This window comes from Etheostoma cragini, chromosome 3 (genome assembly GCF_013103735.1).
Source record: "Etheostoma cragini isolate CJK2018 chromosome 3, CSU_Ecrag_1.0, whole genome shotgun sequence".
NCBI lineage: Eukaryota > Metazoa > Chordata > Actinopteri > Perciformes > Percidae > Etheostoma > Etheostoma cragini.
The window spans coordinates 20,857,215-20,875,668 of NC_048409.1; the positions used below are offsets into that span (position 1 = coordinate 20,857,215).

At 38.5% G+C, this 18,454-nt stretch overlaps 2 protein-coding genes across 7 annotated transcripts; both read right to left on the reverse strand.

Annotated features, from left to right (window-relative positions):
- Positions 1-935: 935 nt before the first annotated feature.
- ly6d (lymphocyte antigen 6 family member D) lies at positions 936-1,630 on the reverse strand. The gene is made up of 3 exons (XM_034867392.1): positions 1,490-1,630; positions 1,230-1,328; positions 936-1,102 (listed from the first exon to the last, which is right to left on the reverse strand). Exons 1-3 carry the CDS (start codon positions 1,536-1,538, stop codon positions 1,017-1,019), a joined length of 234 nt encoding a protein of 77 aa, XP_034723283.1. The 5' UTR covers positions 1,539-1,630; the 3' UTR covers positions 936-1,016.
- A 3,920-nt stretch (positions 1,631-5,550) lies between these two features.
- On the reverse strand, positions 5,551-16,009 carry LOC117942080 (P2X purinoceptor 5-like). 6 transcript variants are annotated; one of them, XR_004656066.1, is made up of 12 exons: positions 15,807-16,009; positions 14,430-14,580; positions 13,164-13,235; positions 9,315-9,390; positions 8,891-8,987; positions 7,873-7,953; positions 7,623-7,764; positions 6,780-6,916; positions 6,566-6,594; positions 6,135-6,200; positions 5,938-6,025; positions 5,551-5,675 (listed from the first exon to the last, which is right to left on the reverse strand). XR_004656066.1 is itself a non-coding variant. In XM_034867388.1 (12 exons), exons 1-12 carry the CDS (start codon positions 15,941-15,943, stop codon positions 5,605-5,607), a joined length of 1,212 nt encoding a protein of 403 aa, XP_034723279.1. In that variant the 5' UTR covers positions 15,944-16,009; the 3' UTR covers positions 5,551-5,604. The 6 variants fall into 6 exon arrangements, 4 of the variants coding, with proteins under 4 accessions (XP_034723279.1, XP_034723278.1, XP_034723280.1 ...); XM_034867388.1 differs by having other exon boundaries at positions 6,501-6,594; XM_034867387.1 differs by having other exon boundaries at positions 5,555-5,686; positions 5,951-6,025; positions 6,501-6,594.
- Positions 16,010-18,454: the final 2,445 nt, after the last annotated feature.

Sequence of the window (18,454 nt, forward strand, 5' to 3'; positions counted from 1 at the left end):
CAGGCCACAGGTGTGCAACACCTTTGTATGTGACTCATTAAAATCAATTAGTGTTTTATATTGTCTATATGACAGAGAAACAATTTGCCTGTCTCTTTGGTAATAAGGGGATGATAAACACATCATCCCTTCACCACCAAGTCCAGTGGAGCCTTTGTGGAACCAAGTAGGGTATTCGTTTTCCTATGGGTCAAACATGCATTTTCCCGTTTTTCTCACTAGCTAATAAAAACACACACGGAACTATAAAGTGGGGCTTTAAAGATTATTGATCACATGTTCCTATATGGATCGTATGTTTCTATGCACACTACCACCAACAACTACTACCGTAATCAGTGGAATAGCATGATAACCCATAAGAAACCCATGAGGAAGTCAGAACATGTGAGCAACACTATGTTTTTGAACCCTTGTGGTATTCACTGTAAATCTTCACACATGCACACATGTTTTCTGTCTCATCTGTAACAAAACACATCTGAAACAAATCGATGAGATCAATTAAAAGATTTATTCTTTTTCAGTTTAATGATTTTGACACAGATCAGACTCCTGAGAGTCCAACTTTACCTCTTAGCAGAAACAGACAGCGACCCACATAACAGTATGCTGTTGGCAGTGACCCACTAAGTAACATCAGAAAGGGCTTAAGGGTGTGTGTGTATGTGTGTGTGTCTGTGTGTGTGTGTTTTTGTGTGTGTGTGTGTGTGTGTGTGTGTGCGTCTGCGTGCGTGCATGTGTGCGTGCTTTCTTTGCCACCAGCACTATTTCAAAACATAGCTGTTACTACCAGTGTGTTTCACAGTTTCAGAAGCCTTTGAGATGAGACTGAACAACATTTCAACATTTGTAGGTTTCATTGAAAATAAAAGCAAGATAAATCAAAGACAGAAAAATCACACGAAAATATTATAATCTAACAAATCATCTTCCACTTCCAGATTTAGATTTAAGTACTTTCTTGTTCACTATTTTCATTAATCAGAAAGTGAAAGTAAACACCGAGGGATGATTCAGGCTGAGCAAAGGTCGCTTTCGCAACATTTTGTGAAATAGTCTTCAGCACAAAATTCCTCGCAAGTTCGAGAAATTGTGTCACCTGTTAAAAAAAATCAAAACAATATGCAATTAGTGAACTATCTGTCACTGTAGTAAATAATATGGATTGTCTATAACGTGGATATGAGAAAAAATGAAGTAAATGCAGCAGAATGAGTTCTGCGTACCGTTGGTCTTGGTCTGGCAGTACTGAGCTGATGGTGGGCAATCTGTCTCCGTCTTACAGCGATCACCACCTTCACAGGTGTAGCATCTCAGCGTGAGCACTGATGAGAAGACAAAATCCATTAGCGTTTTCACTTGCTACAATATAACGAAGTTCCTTGTCGAGTTTACAATGTCCGTTGGATCGGTCTAATGATTCAGTGATCAAATCAAATGGTTCCATAATATTGAAAAAAAAGGGTATAAACCTAATTTCACTCACCTTGAGTGCTACACAGCAGGAGCAGCAAAGTAAGAAACAAGACCTTCATGTTGTCAGATGGTATGTGGACAAACCACCCACACTGTCACTTTTATACTGGCACACACCACATACATCACATACAAGCGTCTTTGTTTAGAATCATTGTTCCAAAGAAAAGACAAAGCCTTAGCGAACAAAGATTTAATCTGCGTCATACTTTTGCTGAAGAGCAAGGTGTTGTGTTTCAGGAGACTCATAAGGTTACTTTTAACCCTCTCTGGCTGTGGCTTATTAATGTAATTCAATTCAGTTTTACTTATGGTGTCAAATCCACGTACACCAGGGCTATAATTTACAAAGACCCAACAATTTCCCACGAGCAAACAATAATGAGGCTGTTTGAAAGCTACATTCCTGAGATAGGCTTTATGTCTGACCTCTTAACAGGACTCAATACATCAGATGGTAACAAATTATATCAGATCATGTCGTGATTTCAAAAGCTCAATCTGTATGTCTGGACCTTGTTCACTGTACTAGTTCCAGCCTGTTCAATGTCGACACACTGAAAAGTAACTGGAAACTTTGGATACAGTATGTTGGTCACTAAAATAACTTCCCAAAAGTTAGCTTACAAGTTATGTAAACCTTATCCTCGCATTATTTAACAAACAAGGCTACAGTACAGTAAGGCTACGTATTTACAGCTATGCTTTGACGACAACCTGCTACCATGCTCACAATTTAAATGGAAATATGCGGATGTTTAGCAAGCATGATGTTTACCATTTTAAATGTGTTGCTGATGCTGCTACACTAAACACAAAGTACTACATCTGTGAGGTACAAACATCCAGTCATCACTTTCAATTCCAAGCCCAATAAATATACAAATATTTTAATTTATTAAAAAAACGCTAAATGACAATGAGACATAAATCACAACTATAATGCAAGTTAGAAGGTTTTATCAGATCCACCATGTTATACATCATTGGCTTGTACATAAATGAATGAGTAAACTAAATAATCCCTTTTTCACTGACTTCAGCCCACTTTGCATATGGTTAAACTAATCAGCATAGTATTCTGTAATGCTTTCTCTGTAATCCACATTCATTTGTACAATATTTTAACCTGCATGCAGATCCACCAGTCTCTGACTAAAGCCACAGGGTTTGAGTTTGGGCATGGTTCCAGACTTCCAGTTAGACTGCATTCCTGACAGTGACAGGTTGTGAGGGTTGTTCTCGGAAAACAGAACAGAGCGAGTGAATGTGGTCAGGCCACAGGTGTGTGCAACACCTTTGTATATGACTCATCAAAATTGATTAGTGTTTTATATTTTCCATATGACAGAGAAACAATTTGCCTTTGCCAAAAGGTTTAACATCCCTTCACCACCAAGTCCAGTGGAGCCTTTATGGAACCACGTAGGGTATTTGTTTCCTTATTGGTTAAACATGCATTTTCTTCTTTTTCTTAATATCTAACAAAAACACACACACAACTATAAAGTGGGACCTTCAAGATTATTGATCACGTTATCCCCACTCACAATCCATCTGGGCCCTTCGGACCCACTTGGGTTGACACACCTGGGCCTTCAAGGAGATAGTATACGAAGCCTATAGCCTAAATGGTCCAAATGCCAGTCTACCCCAAAAAATAAATGGCCTGTGGGCGTTGAGAGTTGAGGGATGAATAGTTCCTTCGCTTGATAATGAAAATATGCACACAGTATTGTACCTTTGACTCTATTTTGATTTTTTGTTAGTTTTTTCACTCGAAATAATTTGTTGTATGTGTATGAGTCATGTTGTAGCTGGTTAGTCTAAGACATGGTCTAACTCTTTATACACCGATTTTTCCAGATGGCAATGGGAGAAATTAATGGGAAATTTATTTCTGGCGAAACAACGCCAACAGCAACGAGAAAGATGCAAGCAAAGCCATTCGTTCCTTTGTGGCAACGCTGCCGAATATCCAGAAGTTAAAGCCTGAGCAAGAACAATCTTTGCTGAGTTTTATTGGTGGAGAGTACCCACCTTCAAGGAAGTTAGCACTTGTCAATGGTGAGTGAACTCTCAGTACAAATGAAATGAACGAGAGTCTGGTAGGACCAGGCTACTGATGCTGGAGATTTAAGGACAAATGAAAATCAATAGGTGATTTGTTTCATCAGTATATCATCTCAAAAAATATATTCAATGTTTTGTGCATTCGTTCAGGGTGCAATAAGTCATTTATAAGATATATATTCAGATGTGCCGTTAAACAACCAGTGTAACATCTTCTACTGTACATGTAGCTGTGACATGATGGGTGACAACTTGAACTTTCCCTTTAGTGACATCTGCAGGCAACAATGCGGGAGTGTGAGAGATTGTGCATAAGGATTTTTTCCTCAACTCAACCTATTTTCAATTATGCAACTGGTAATGGAAACACAGTCAAAAAACATGAAAATCCATGTGGTGACTGTAAGATTTGGTTGCTTCTAACAAAGAACACATTTAACTTGTTTTCACAGGTAAAGGTGCAATACCGACAACTAGTGTTTAAAACAATGACTGCAGTACAAATTCAAAGTACTGTAGAGCAGGGGTGTCAAACTCAACTTCACCAATGGCCATACTGAAAAATAAGAATCACATCAAGGGCCAGACATATTTGGGTTATTGATATGCTTTTATTTAATCGATGAAGTCAAATATCTCGTCAGAAAAAGTGACAAAAACTTTGGTAAAAGTGACAACGTTGGAAAAAGTTACAAATTGTCAAAAAATATGACGTTAGAAAAAGCGACAAAAACTAGGTGCACCAAAATGTATTGTGAACCTAAACGGATATGCGAGGGGCCGGATTTGGCCCGCAGGCCTTGAGTTTGACACATGTGCTGTAGAGACTCGTCTCCCCGACCCCTCCTCCCCAGACTCAAAGTTCAAGAAGGTTGCCAGGCTGAGACCACAGCATCCACAACAATGTGGCTAGTTTATTATTTAATGAACAATAAAGTCACGGTGCATACATAAAAATGTACCTCGGTTACATGCAGCGCTTTTCTCTTCTATTAATTTATACATAAAGCTTTTGTTTGGTAAACTGACAAAAACAAAATCACATCATGTCCCAATCAGAACCACATACTGCATGTTGGAGGAAAACTGGCAGTTAATGCTTGGTTCACTTCTGAGGTATATTTCATTCATAAGAATCATTGCAAATCAAGCAGCAAACAATGTAATCAATGAAAAAGGAAAGTGACTTAAGTCCTGTCAAAATATAAAATGCTAACTTTTCTGAGTGGAGTTTGCATGTTCTTCTAGTGTGGGAGTGCACCACATTCTCACTCCCATCTCGTAAAATACTTTTTTACCGCGTGTTCATGCTTTGCTGTGTATTGTAGTTGGAAGCGTGGATTTAATATAATATTGTAGTCCCTAGAGTCAATCTTGACAGCATTAACACTGAGGCACTGTGTGAGCCCTCTGTGGAGACATTTGGTCTAAACAATGATGTTTAAGTGACATTTATACAGCATACAGTATATAAACCTTGTAAAAGTTAGTGTGTTAGAGTCACCACACCTGTTTCATTTTTGTGGTGAGGCCCCACATGTGACCTAAAGAAATCTCCTTTTATCCAATCAGAAATCAGAATTACGACCCTTGAACAGTATGGCATAATGACTATTACAAAATTCTGTATTTCCTTAGATGCTAATTTAGTGCAACTATTTATTTTAAAGAAGAGATTTGAATGTATGTCTTAAATATCTTTAAAACAGTATTTTTCCACACGCATCAACTTAAATATAACACATTTAATAAACTTCCATAAAGTAATAGTTGTTGGGTTAAACAATAAAAACAACTTTATGAATTATAAATCCTGAGCTTCAGTAAAAGTGGCCTGGATGCAAAAACATCATTTTCCGGCAATGTTGCTAAAATTGATCTCATTTCATGGCTAAACCATGTATGTTCTGTATTAGAAACCGGTATTAATGATTGTTTTTAATTGGCTTTTTAAAGTTCTAAAAGTTGAGTTGTGAAAAAGGCAAAATGAGTTGCATCCTCAAAATGACAAATTTAACCAATGCATCGTCTTACAAGAGCTTCACATCAACATCAGATTGTCCTGCTCCGTGTCACCCTTTCTGTCTTCCACACTGTTGTCCTCAGATGTTGATTTATTACTTCTGTGAAATACAGACAGATGATTATTCATTTTTGCAAATAAGCCATTTGTCATACTAGCATTACATTAGCCACAAACAGCTTGAGATCTGTTGACATTTTTAAATATGTTAAACTACATACTATCCAGTTTAGAACACCATAAATTAAATTAGATACTGTCTTTCTTTGCTACAATGTACACTTTTTCTCTGGTAACAATACTGTATAGAAAGCACTGTGAGGCTTAACTGCATGGACAAAGAATACTCAATAGATCTCTACCCGTGTGTTGCTTTTCGAATTTTCTCTCTCGATAGGAGTTGCCCTTCTTCATTAGGTAGAGAAGGATCAAGTCACAGATGAAAGCTCCCTGTTAAGTAAAGTTTCTGTCACAACACAAAAAATGCAACAAAAACAACCCTGTGCAGTTCTTTATACTGTTGAATGTTGTTTGACACATTATGATTAATGATACTTACAGCACCCATCAAAGCCAGCCCTGAGCCAACATTGATGGCTGTTGGGATGATGCTGAACTTCCCAGCCTATGAATAACAGAAAAATAAGAACTGTGGTTTATTGCAAAAATCATCTTAACTACTACTACACAATACTACTGAGTATACTGTCTTTTATTAAAAATGTCTTTGAATGTGTAACCTGCAGTTCACTGAGATGCAAAAGAAATTCCAAGATCCCAATGCATCCTAATCCTGTTATAGATAATCCAACTACAAGCTTTTGGCAGTTTGTTATGTGCTAATGTGCTGTGTATTCCATTTATGTCACATCATAAAGCTTTAACAAAGCGGACAGTACTTATTAACCCTTCAAAACGCATTCACCTTTCCGTGCACCATGACGTTAAATTGGATACCATAGACTTTCAATAGAGATCTATAGGTCTCACCAGCAGCATTTTTGAAATACCGAGTGTGTCTGGTGGGAGAGAAAAAAAGGAAAATATGGAAGCATGAGAATAAAAATATTTTTTTTCTAATTAAGAAGTATGGATCATTTTTTCCTATCAAATCATGTTTTCAATTATAAATATATAATGACATTGTTCAAGAAAATTATATATATTTGTCTGTGCATGAGACAGTGTCTGCAGTGAGTCTGACCTGAAATTAAATCCGGTTGCGATGGTCTTGTTGGAGACGCTGACATCCAGACGAGTGAAGTGGTACTGTGGATGGCAGTTAGAGTAGCCTTTGTCAAGATCACAGTCCCACTCAATGATAATGCCTATGGAGCCACCCTGGAAAACACAATGCAAATGGGATCACATGTGGCTATCAAATCATGTTAACTAATTATGGTAAATAGGGGGGGGGGGGCGCACATCTCCAAACTACAGTCCAACAGGGCCAATGGCCCCCAAAGCATGTCTCCTTCAACACAATGATGCTCCCTTCAGAATGAGATAAACATAAAGAATATATGAATAAATATTCAAATAAAAATTCCTATAAATAATGTGCCTCTTTTAGTGGTGCCTCCTTTGCATTTCCAAATGTACTCTGTGTGTTGTGTTCAACCCAAATTATTGAAATTATTGTGGTGGAAATGTGCCTAAATAATGACAAATAAGTTGACTGACTACAATGTAACTACCATGCAACTTAATGATTCACCTTTCCAAATTCTCAGTTTCGGTACCAGTGCTTTCTTTTCCCCACATTTAAAATGTGCATTGTTCATCCCTTGTAATCAAGCGAGATATCTGTATATTTTTAGAAAACAATGTGTTTCTGTCATATGCTACCCAAATTTTTCTTTATAGTGTTATTGTCTAATTGATAAAACCATGAAATTTATTTGTTTTATCACTTAATAAAATGACAGCTGTTTATTTTTTCAACTGTGATGTAGACTTGATGATACCTGGACTGTTTCTTGTTGTTGTTCTGACAAACAAAATAATAATATTAAATACAATCTAAGTTTAAAAGTGTATTACTGACCAATGTGGCCATGTCCTGGAAGTTGTGTCCAGCTCTTCTGGTGATGTCACCCAGGCGAAAGATGGGGCAGTAGGGGTGAAGCACCGGGTCAAATCGGCATTTCTTCAAAAAGGAGTCATCAGTCGTTTCCAGAACGTTGGACCTCAGAGTTAAGGAATGCACAGTATAACAAAATGCATGATGACTGATTCCAGTTAACGAGTGGTACACTAAGGTTGTTGAGTGTTTAACACAGAAGATGAGGATTTACTTTGAAAATGTGAATTTTGGAAATTGGATGAAATTCTTTATGTAGATTGTGAAGTTTTCAGCATTTGTCAGCAGAGGCCCTCTGTCAAAAGAAAAAAGAAAAAAGAGGATTATAATTAAGTGCTAAAAAATCAGAATCTTACTAAAAAAAAACTTGGTCATTTGGTAAAACAGGCAGTAAAGCCTAAATTCAATTCAATTCAATTCAATTTTATTTATAGTATCAATTCAGAGTTATCTCAAGACACATGAAGTTTATTTGTTAACTTAGGTTCGGGAGCAGGGCCACGCCAAAACCACACTTCTAATCACCAGACAAACCTACATATACCGGGCTGCTCAGCCAGGCTCATGTCTCTGATTGCTTGACGCAAGAGGATCAGCGTTTCACGCACTCAGTCATGGATCTGGAGCTGTAGCTAAGCTCCCCTGATGTGAACTACGATCCGTAGGACAATCTATTCGAAACAGGGCATGTTTCTGTCACGTTTCTGTCTGTTTCTGTCTTTCCTTGGAGAAAGTGCAGCGTATCCTGTCAAACTTTCTTCTTGCAGTTAGATACTCCAAGTGCCTGTTATTCCTCCTTTGGCATCTAAATTCTGCCATTTGCTTAGTTCAGTAAGCAAATTCCTCCTTGTCTAACCTTTTGTCCAGTTATGCTGCCATCCCCTCATTTGGCACACATTACTACATCACTACAAATACATTTCTTTTCAAACCATGGTGCAATGAGGACACATTGTATACCATACACACTTGTTGTACGTGCCCTGTTGCAAGATAGGTTTGAATTAAAATGTCCTGATAAGTGTCAAACTGAATTTTTTAAGTAATTTAAATTAAGACTAACGCTTTTTGTTGGTCTCTCTGAAAAAATTTGGCCCCGTTATACATATGCCTCAGTGACATCAAGGTGATTTCTGCTGCTTTGTAGTGTCATTGCTGGGTTCCATGAGTTATTCAATATACACCGCATATTCAAAAATGCACGAGATTTATGTAAATGCATTGCTCATTACTGTGGTTTGAATATTCTTTCAATGGGACACCAGCCGTAGATTTCACAGGTCCCAGTGGAGTTTTCATCTTTTCTTAAGCATTGGCCACTCATAATTCCTGAAGAAAAACAGCACAATGAGACAGTCGCACAGCTTACCACATGTGAAAATACACTATATTTGAGTATCTGTTGCAAAGATATGGATTATGAATAATCAGTTCAAATGAGAGTTGTGCTATTATTTCCAGATTCCATGTCAGTGGCATGTACATAAACCAATTACCACTCAAAACATTCCTTATCCTTATCCTAAACACTTGTGTTTTCTACCATGCATGTTGCACTCATTTCCTTTATTTGGAAAACAAGAGAGAATGTAACCTTGTTGAATTAAGATCAGAATGGCACAAAGCCAATGAAACCTAATGGCGTTTCTATCTTACCGTTACCAGCCACTATCATCTTCCCCTCTTCACAGTCCTTGTCATCTTGACAGTGACCATTCAGCACTTTGGGGTTCTGAGAACAACGTCACAGAAAAAAGTGTTCATGAAATATTAAACCACAACAGACCAGTTTTTTCACGAGTCACAAACAAGGCTTGTTAATTAAAAAATAATGTAAAAAATGAGAAGAAGTGCTGTCAAAAGATTAAATTTAATTGACATGATCACATTGATGTCATAGTTAATTCACAATTATTGGCACATCTATTCTAACTGTCCCTTGATTTCTTTTTGTCTCATTTTAATTTTATTATCAATAGTCCTTTTATAGGCACTAGGGGGTGGAATGACCAGTTTTCCCCTTTTCCCCCCCACATAAACTGCTTGGAGCTGTCCGTGGTGCTGAAAATTTAGCAACATTTTGCCCAAGTGGCGACATGTAGGCATGCAGTCGTCAGAACAGACAGCATGACTGCGGGGGCGTACATACACCGTCAGGGTGGCGTGCACTCGGCTCAGCTGTTGGAGATAGCCTGTTGCTATGGGCACACAGACACCTGCTTTCATTATTAAATCACATTACATGTTATTTAGCTGACGCTTTATCCAAAGCAACTTACAATTGCTATGTATCAGAGGTCACACACCTCTGGTGCAACTACGGGTTAAGTGTCTTGCTCAGGGACACATTGGTTGATGTATCGAAGTGGGAATCAAACCTGGATCTCCCACACCAAAGGCTTCACTACCTGTCTCTCAGAGAGGTGTACATTCTGGGAGTTCTTGGCCATTTCGTCCTGCCCCGAGGACTATGGAGAGAGGTAAATTTTTTGCAAACCCCCTTGTGAATTTATTTTTGAAGGGGGTCAGATGACAGAACTCCTGCTGTGTGCTCTCTCACACCTCAATGGGTTATATCCTTGATGATCCGAGCTCTTTGGAATCCACCTTTCAAGTCTCTGGCACAAGGCTCTCTCAGGATGCCGTCACTGAAAACAGCGCTTCTCCTCGCTTTGGCGTCGGCTAAGAGTGATTTATGTGCGCTGACAGTTTCACCGTTTTGTCTCTCCATTAGAAGGGACAGGAGAGCGGCCAGTTTACAGCCAAATCCATCATTTACACCGAACGTTTTAACAACGGAGGGAACATTTGAGCCCACTCTACAAGAGAGCTGTCAGCGTCCACGGCCCTCCTCAGAGAACGAACAAAATAGAACAATAATTATGTATTGTAACTCCAGGTCCTCTGAGTATAGGCGTGGCCCTCTAAGATTCAGGCCACCTGCTTCCCAAACGGCTGAAGAAAAATGCTGATGTTGGGAGCAGATCTCTCTCGCGCAACTGTGATATACAGTAACCGTGGACGTGACAGAGGTCCATGAAGGGGCACAAGGAAGCTAAAGATATCTTCACATCTGTGCATGCGCAGAGGGGTTACCCAATAGAGACGGGTCTTAGAGGACTAGGCCTATACTAATAGAATCTGGAGTCACAATACGCAACTATTGTTAGAGGTTGTTTATGGACACACGTCAGTGCGTTTTCGTCTCAAAAATTCTTGTTTTAGTGAAACTTGACTCTGCCTTGCTGGAACATGATGAATGACAGTTCCCACTCAAGTGTGGCAGTTTTTCAGACCCAGGGGCCAGTGGTGAGAGTCTAAAATATATACAAGAGAGGTATTTATGGCTGTGTAGTCAGTGCTTGTACAGACCTGCTATTCTTCTTGGCAGATACAGTAAATGCAAGAGAACAGGAGAGGCTGAGTTTACATACCAGAAACCCTCTGGAAATTTGTAGCTACATATACTGTATAGCTAAGAGAATGAACAGTATTGAACAGTATAAGTGTGACACACTGAGCGTCTCCTACCAACTCACAATTCTAACACACACACATACACACACACACACACACACACACACACACACACACACACACACACATGCAAATCAATACAAAGGGAGATGTGTCAGCCTTTGTTAAAAGTTAAAAATATTTGTGTCTGTTTCTGTACGCATTGTGCAAATTACAGAGAGACTTTAGGGGGTCACTGCAATGTGTAACTGTTTTCTTCATCCTGGCATTTTGGCTGATTGGCTCAAGTAGCCATTTATCACGAGAGATAACATGCTTGTCTCTATTGTTCATTGAAATTAAAATATAAGGGGATCTAACTGTTAATAAGTTAGCATTTTTCCTTTTCCTCTCTTCTCTAACCTCTGCAACACATTGCCCATTGTATATTTAAAACATGGCCGGCTGGAATAGTTTCCAGATGATCAGATGTCAAACAGTGGAGAGTAACTTAAGTAACCTTAAGATAAACACTTGTACCAGAAACTGTACACGTCTAAACAGCACGTTGTGCCCTCCCAACACATCTTCACCAACATTATAGGTTGATATCTACTAAACCATACCCAAACTGACACATATGACCTTTCTATTTACTTTTGCTCAGTGGCAATTACATCATATGCCCGTTTTTAACGAGCACAGTTTTAAACACTTTGTTTATGTTGTCAAAGTAACTAGTATCGTTTATGAAGGGTAAGTAAAACATCAGGTACTGGTTTAAAAGGAGTCACGTAAAACTAATAAAGTGAGGATGTAATGTGACGTTATGGATGTCGTTTGTTTCATTTTAAAATGACAGTTGACTTTTGATTTCCCATGGGACATGATCCCCAGTCTCCTGAGTGAAGGTCCTGTGTTTGTCTGACCCATTCATCACTCCAACCTACTTCCTTATGTGGAAATTGACACTCTTACACTTTGTCACCTCACTTCCTGCTTAATGTTGCTTTCAACAATTACCACAGCCACAAGGTTGCCGCCTAACAAGAAACATGGTTGTGGATCTAATTGTGGGTCATCATGCGCCGCTTGCATAGTTGTGTAATACATTTTCTGGGTGAGGACGGGATGGCCCTCCAGCTAGCTGATACTCACAGCAGTTAGTATCCTGGCATTAAAAACATACAAGTGTGTACTTTGAAGCACTGTAGGAAAATTTGGCTCTCTATCACATAAAATAAGTGAATACTGTGTACTGGAACATTCAATTCAGAGAATGCATAAAGTGTGATGAATAAAGTTGTTGGTCATGTTGTTAAAAAGGTCACAGGAGCAAGACAGAGAAAGTATCTGATTAGATTCCTTCTTCTCTAACATCTCAAACATTGTTTGCCTTTTCAATACCAGGAACTGGGCCCCTGTTCAACAGGAAACTGTGGGCAAGGTGAGGCAGTGGCAAGTAACAGACTTTATCAACACACTGATAGTCTTTAAAACCTCACGCATACATACAGTACATATCCATATCCATGTTAAGATACTGACCATCTTCAATGCACAGGGATTACAACATAGAGCAAAGGCACTAAGTGTCCGACCTTGGTAAAGGTAAAAAGACGGAGAGGCTCACAATCTTCCTGTGTATAGAAACTTTACTCACCTTATTGTAGCTTCAAAATATGTTAAGATGTTAAATTCCTCATTGTTTTTACTGTCCAACGTTAATATGAACTTGGGTTTAAACACTTGTAATGGCTGAAATTTGTCTTCCATTTGTCTGTACTGTGTTTTAACAAATTGTTGAGAAATGTTGTTTTTTTTTTAATAAATGAGGAGGATAACGTACACCTGACAAACAACATTGACTTGGTGAGGCAAGGATAACATGACTACTGCACTGTTGGCAAAATGTGTTTATGCTGTACCACAATGTATGATAAATTGATCATTACTACTGGCATTATAATTAGCAAATTATATCTAAGACATGATTTAATTTTACAGCTGCTGTAACAGTCACTGAAAGGATCTGTTCTGTATTCTTACCTCAGCACAGTATCCCATCTTCTGGTTTGGCGTCTCTAAGAAATTAGTTACGACAAACAGAACAGCATCACCCTAGATGTAGAGAAAACAATGTGCATTGGTCTTTATGTTGACATCATAACATGATGACCCCTGTGGTGCCTTCCTTTCTCCTTCTCAGCATTGGAATCTCTATTTTAATACAATTAACACAATATGCAAAAACCATCCTTTGGTGTTCCATTTTTACCTATGTTCCTAAAACGTTATTACACCTATTTTTTGTGTTTACAAAATGAACAAAAAACAGAGACAACAAAGACGATCTTGAGAAGATAATAATTTAAATTGAATTATTTAAATAAAAATTTAAATAATCTAACCTAAAAACGAATCGGAATCAGTGTGTCAGTTGAAACACAGTCAAAGACTTCAACAATACTCGTCTGCAATACATTTAGACAAAGCTGATATTTAGAGCAAAACATAAAGTGTCTCTTTTGATGGGAAAAACAACAATGAATGGCATTGCTACTGACTCTTTAGGTCATCCCCTGACTCTGCAGACCTGATCCTCACAAGGACTGTACCAGCCACTTTACCCACACTGGGTTTTACATAATGTTAGTTGTCATGTTCTACATAAAACTCCCTGTTTCTCTTCTCATTCCCAAAATGTCAAACTACCTTCCGTTTACTTTGTGTTGTAATTTTAAACTCAGTTTATGACGACTATGGTTAATTGCTCCTCAGATCTCTGCAGGGTAAATCCCGACAGCTAGCTGGATTGTCTGTCCAATCGGAGTTTCTCTTGCACGACTAAAACAACCTTCGAACGTACACATGTTCCACCATGTTTGAGTGCTGAGTTTTTTTTGCAGCAGCACCGTGGCTCTGACCAAAACTTAGCACCGTCCAAGACGATTGATATTGATTTAAATAAGTGCCAATAAACCTGAGCATGTTGTTCTCCTATCACAGAAGGCTGGGTGGAATAACCAGTACCTCCTCTGGAGTGCTGTGGAGAAAGGTCTGTGAATGTGAGACTACCTAAACAGTCCCACATCACGCAATTTAAATTTTGTTGCTTTATCAGCTGGCACGGATGCATGTTACTGCTGGTGCAGTTCAGTTAAATCCTGTTTAATCCATGAATTTGAGCAGGCATAGGGAACAAACGCTTGGAAAGAATGTTTTGTTGACTTAGTCTAGCCTGTAGTAAGTTTGTGTCTTTTAGACATTTGTAAAGTGTGTACGACATACGTACTGTTGTGCAAATGTTTTCACCTGTGGTGGGATGACGTAGTCTTCCGGTCCCCAGACCAGCAGACCAGACTCAGTGGTGTTAGTCACTGAGACTCCTTTCAGTTTAGTTATAATAGAGCTCTGGATGGCCTCATCGGTCTCCTGGTAGCCCTTCTTGCTCACGAAAACCCACCTGTGGGTGAGAGAAAGAATGTAACAGCTGAAAGGTATGTTAAAAGTATCCTATATGTTGTTGTTTGTGTTAAACATTAAATAACATACAGAGTGAATGGTTGGTGGTTTCACCATCGTTATATGATATTCTTAGATGCTTGTTGTTTTTATGATTAAGCACTTGGTGACTACATGAGTCAAATGTGTTTTCTAGATCAGGCTTGCTAGGGTCAGTACTGTTAAATTGACACTCTTTTTGAAAATTTGAATTCTGAAACAATTTACAGATTTTCCATATGTTTAAGCTCAAAACATGGTACATTTCTATGAACATCGACTTTTTTTTTACAGTCGCTACTTGCAAAACTGAACACCTTGTGTTGAGATACAAAAAATAATACAAAATGCATGGGACCGTGTCATTGTCAAAATAGGATACCTAATGTTATCGTAAAATAGACAAAGACATTGAAGAAGAGGAGCACTTTCAACATGTAATGTCTTCAAATAAAACTATAGCCTAATGAAATACAACAGCAAAAGTATAGCATCTCTTGAACATCTTTTACCATACTTTTCTTTGCTTACTTACATACTTACATACTTTTTGTACTGAAATTCTTCTTTGCATGGTTCCAGCAAGCTATCTGACATATTAAGAGAAATTATATTTGAACTAGTTTAGAAAATGATTCATCTGAGGACAAAAGGTAAAAGGCTTTTGGAATTACATTAGAAACTATAGTATTTACTTAATGTTACATTCCAGTAACAGAAAGTAATGGGTTTTGCATTTTTAGAAGCTCACGCTATGTCATGTCCCTTACCATTATGATTTTTGGATTAAATGTAACCGGGGAGAACTGTCTCTGGTGTCATTGCACATGAACCACGCCTACTCATATGACATCAAATCCATGTGACCTTTTTTTCCATACATACCTTTTAAGCAATACATAGGCTGGTATTGGGTTAATTTCCGTATTCCTTGAAAATAGAATTCATGGCAAAGCTTGACAGTGTCCTATTTTGACAATATTCCCCCTACATCTTATTTTTTATGTCTGGGTTTTACTACAGTGTACTGAACAAGCCCCAAGAGTCCAGTACACTGGACATCAGAATAACTTTGTGTGAAAGCTGTTCTCCTTACAGACATGAATTGATTAATTAATTTGTACCAATTTATCACATGTGAAATGAGGTGAGAAAACTACATAGCCACGACATAATTCACTGACTTACCCTATAATGTAACCAATGAAAGATAACTGAATAAGTCTGTACAGAACTCCAACTTTCTTATTTTTGGCGACAATGTATTTTTCCGTTTTATAGTCGAACAAGGAGAGGAAGCATCCTTTGAAGAAACTCCCGGCCATCCTGCAGCTGTCCACGGACAGTTGTGTTTCAGTGTTCCACACCAGAGTTTTAGTGTAACAGCACAGTTGGGGGGGGGGGATGCTCACTACCATCAGCCTCAAATCAGAATCAACTAGCACAATACAACATCCAGGTGGGATTTTCAAAATAAGACTGGGCATGGTCGTGATGAGGACAATGACAGAGGGTATTATCTTTTATTTTAATTTAATTTTTAATTTTTATTTATCGGCGGTATGTATATACAAGAAAAAAAACAAGATTTGATCTTAGCTAAATATAAATTATAGGTTAAAAAATGTGCTACTTGTGTTTTAGACAGTGTGCATTTTAGCCTTGGTGGTGAACCTTTTTATTAACCATTACATGTATCATCACAAGGCAAGGCAGAATTATTTGTATAGCACATTCCAGCAACAGGGCAGTTCAAAGTGCTTGACATAAAAACTATAAGAAAAAAGAAATACTGCTTCCCCCTGTTTAGTTCTGACTCTAGGGACAGAAAGCAGACCTGTCCCAGATGACCTGAGAGGTCTGGGTGGGTCATAGTTTACCAGTAGTTTAGAAAGGTTTTTGGATCCTACACTGTTTAGTGATTTATAAACCAGCAGATGTATTTTGAAATCAATTATTTGAGGCACAGGAAGCCACTGTAAGGACTGAGAGCCAGAACTGGAGTGATGTGATCCACTCTCTTGATCTTAGTGAGGATTCAAGCAGCAGCGTTCTGAATCAGCTGCAGCTGTTTGATTGTTTTTTAGGGAGACCTGTAAAGACACTGTTACAGTAGTCAAGTCTCCTGAAGATGAAAGCATGGACACGTCTTTTCAAATCCTGCTGACACAGAAGTCCTTCAACCCTTGATGTATGTCCCATGAAATGGTGCTCTTTGGATGCTTTTATATAGACCTTAGTGGTCACCTAATACCACATCTGAAGTTTCTTTCCCAAAATTCATCCATGGTGCAGAATTGTTGGGCAAGTTACTTTTAAAAAGTAATTAGTTACAGTTACTAGTTATTTTTTCCAAAAGGTAACTAAAATAGATAGTTACAAATTATAAAAGTATCCAGTTACTTCAGAAAGTAACTAATGCGTTACTTTCAAGTACATTTTTAAATGCTCAAATGTGACCCCACCTCCACCTCTCTTTAACGGAACATAAAATATATGTGCATGTTCAATTATTTATGATAAATCTGAATATTATGAATTGGACACTTAATAAAATACATTGTTAACAGAAAATGTCAAAACTCAAACAAATCTAAACTCTTTTCATGTTGCTGTGGGACAAAGTTGGACTAGCCTCCAATCAAATGCCATTTATAGATATTGTGTCTAATGGATCAATACAAAAAACAACATGGATGTTTAAGAACCTTTGCTATTTATTGCCTCTCAACAGGCCACGACTGGGCAAAATTAAATAATGCTCGCTAAGCACAATAGAAAAAAGAAATAACAAATATATACCCTCTTTGTAGTGCTAGTAATGTAAGTGGCCTGATGTTTATTCTTTTGCTCTAGTGAGTGCATTGAGCCGGCATCTGTGTGTATGTGTATGTGTCTGTGTGTGTGTGTGTGTGTGTGTGTGTGTGTGTGTGTGTGTGTGTGTGTGTGTGTGTGTGTGTGTGTGTGTGTGTGTGTGTGTGTGTGGGTGGGTGATAGAGCAAGGGAGAAGTAAGAGAGTGATAACACTTAGCTTCGGAGCAGGTAGCCACTCTAGAGTCATAGTGAGAGAAACAAAGTGTGCCCCCCACCTGTGTTTTCTGACCACAGTGGAAAATCTTTAACAGGGAAAGTTACTCCCCCTCCTTGATTTCATAACGCCATACCTGTCTCTCATTGACTGACTCGCTTGTGTTGTCTGTCATGTGTCCAAGTATGCGTGCTTTAGAACACCCGCCCAACTCTACCTCTGATTTGCTTACCATGGAAATTTTACTCAACCTCCTTAGCATTTGCCATTTCTGAGTCTGTAGCTTTTGAGGAGGAAAGAGGGGGGCAAGGTGGAGCCTGGGGGTTTGGCCTTAACCAACTGCCACTTTGCTCATTGGAAAGCCATGATGTCTCTCTTTCAAGGGTGGGCTAAATTCTCTAGGCGGGCAAAGCAGCGAAAGGGGAGGTAACATTGTCTCTTATGACCTCAAAAGGGGCAATATTCCAGATCGGCCAATTTGAGCTTTAATTTTCTCAAAAGCAGAGCAGGATACCCAAAGCTCGGTTTATACCTATTGCCATTTCTAGCCACTGAGGGACCCTAGGAAAGCTGGGGAAATGCATGTTCATTTGTTTTTTTAACTCATAAAATGAAATTTTCATGCCATGGGACCTATAAGGTGATAATAGGCTGACTTTGTAATTGTCTAAATGTGGCTTTTAAAATTCAGGTCACCAAGATTTCTGGCTTTGTCTATTGTTTTTAACACTGTCGTTTGAAGCTGAACACTGACTTTGGACTCTGACAGTTTTTGTATTGGACTGTAGTCACCTGGAGGTTGTGTAAA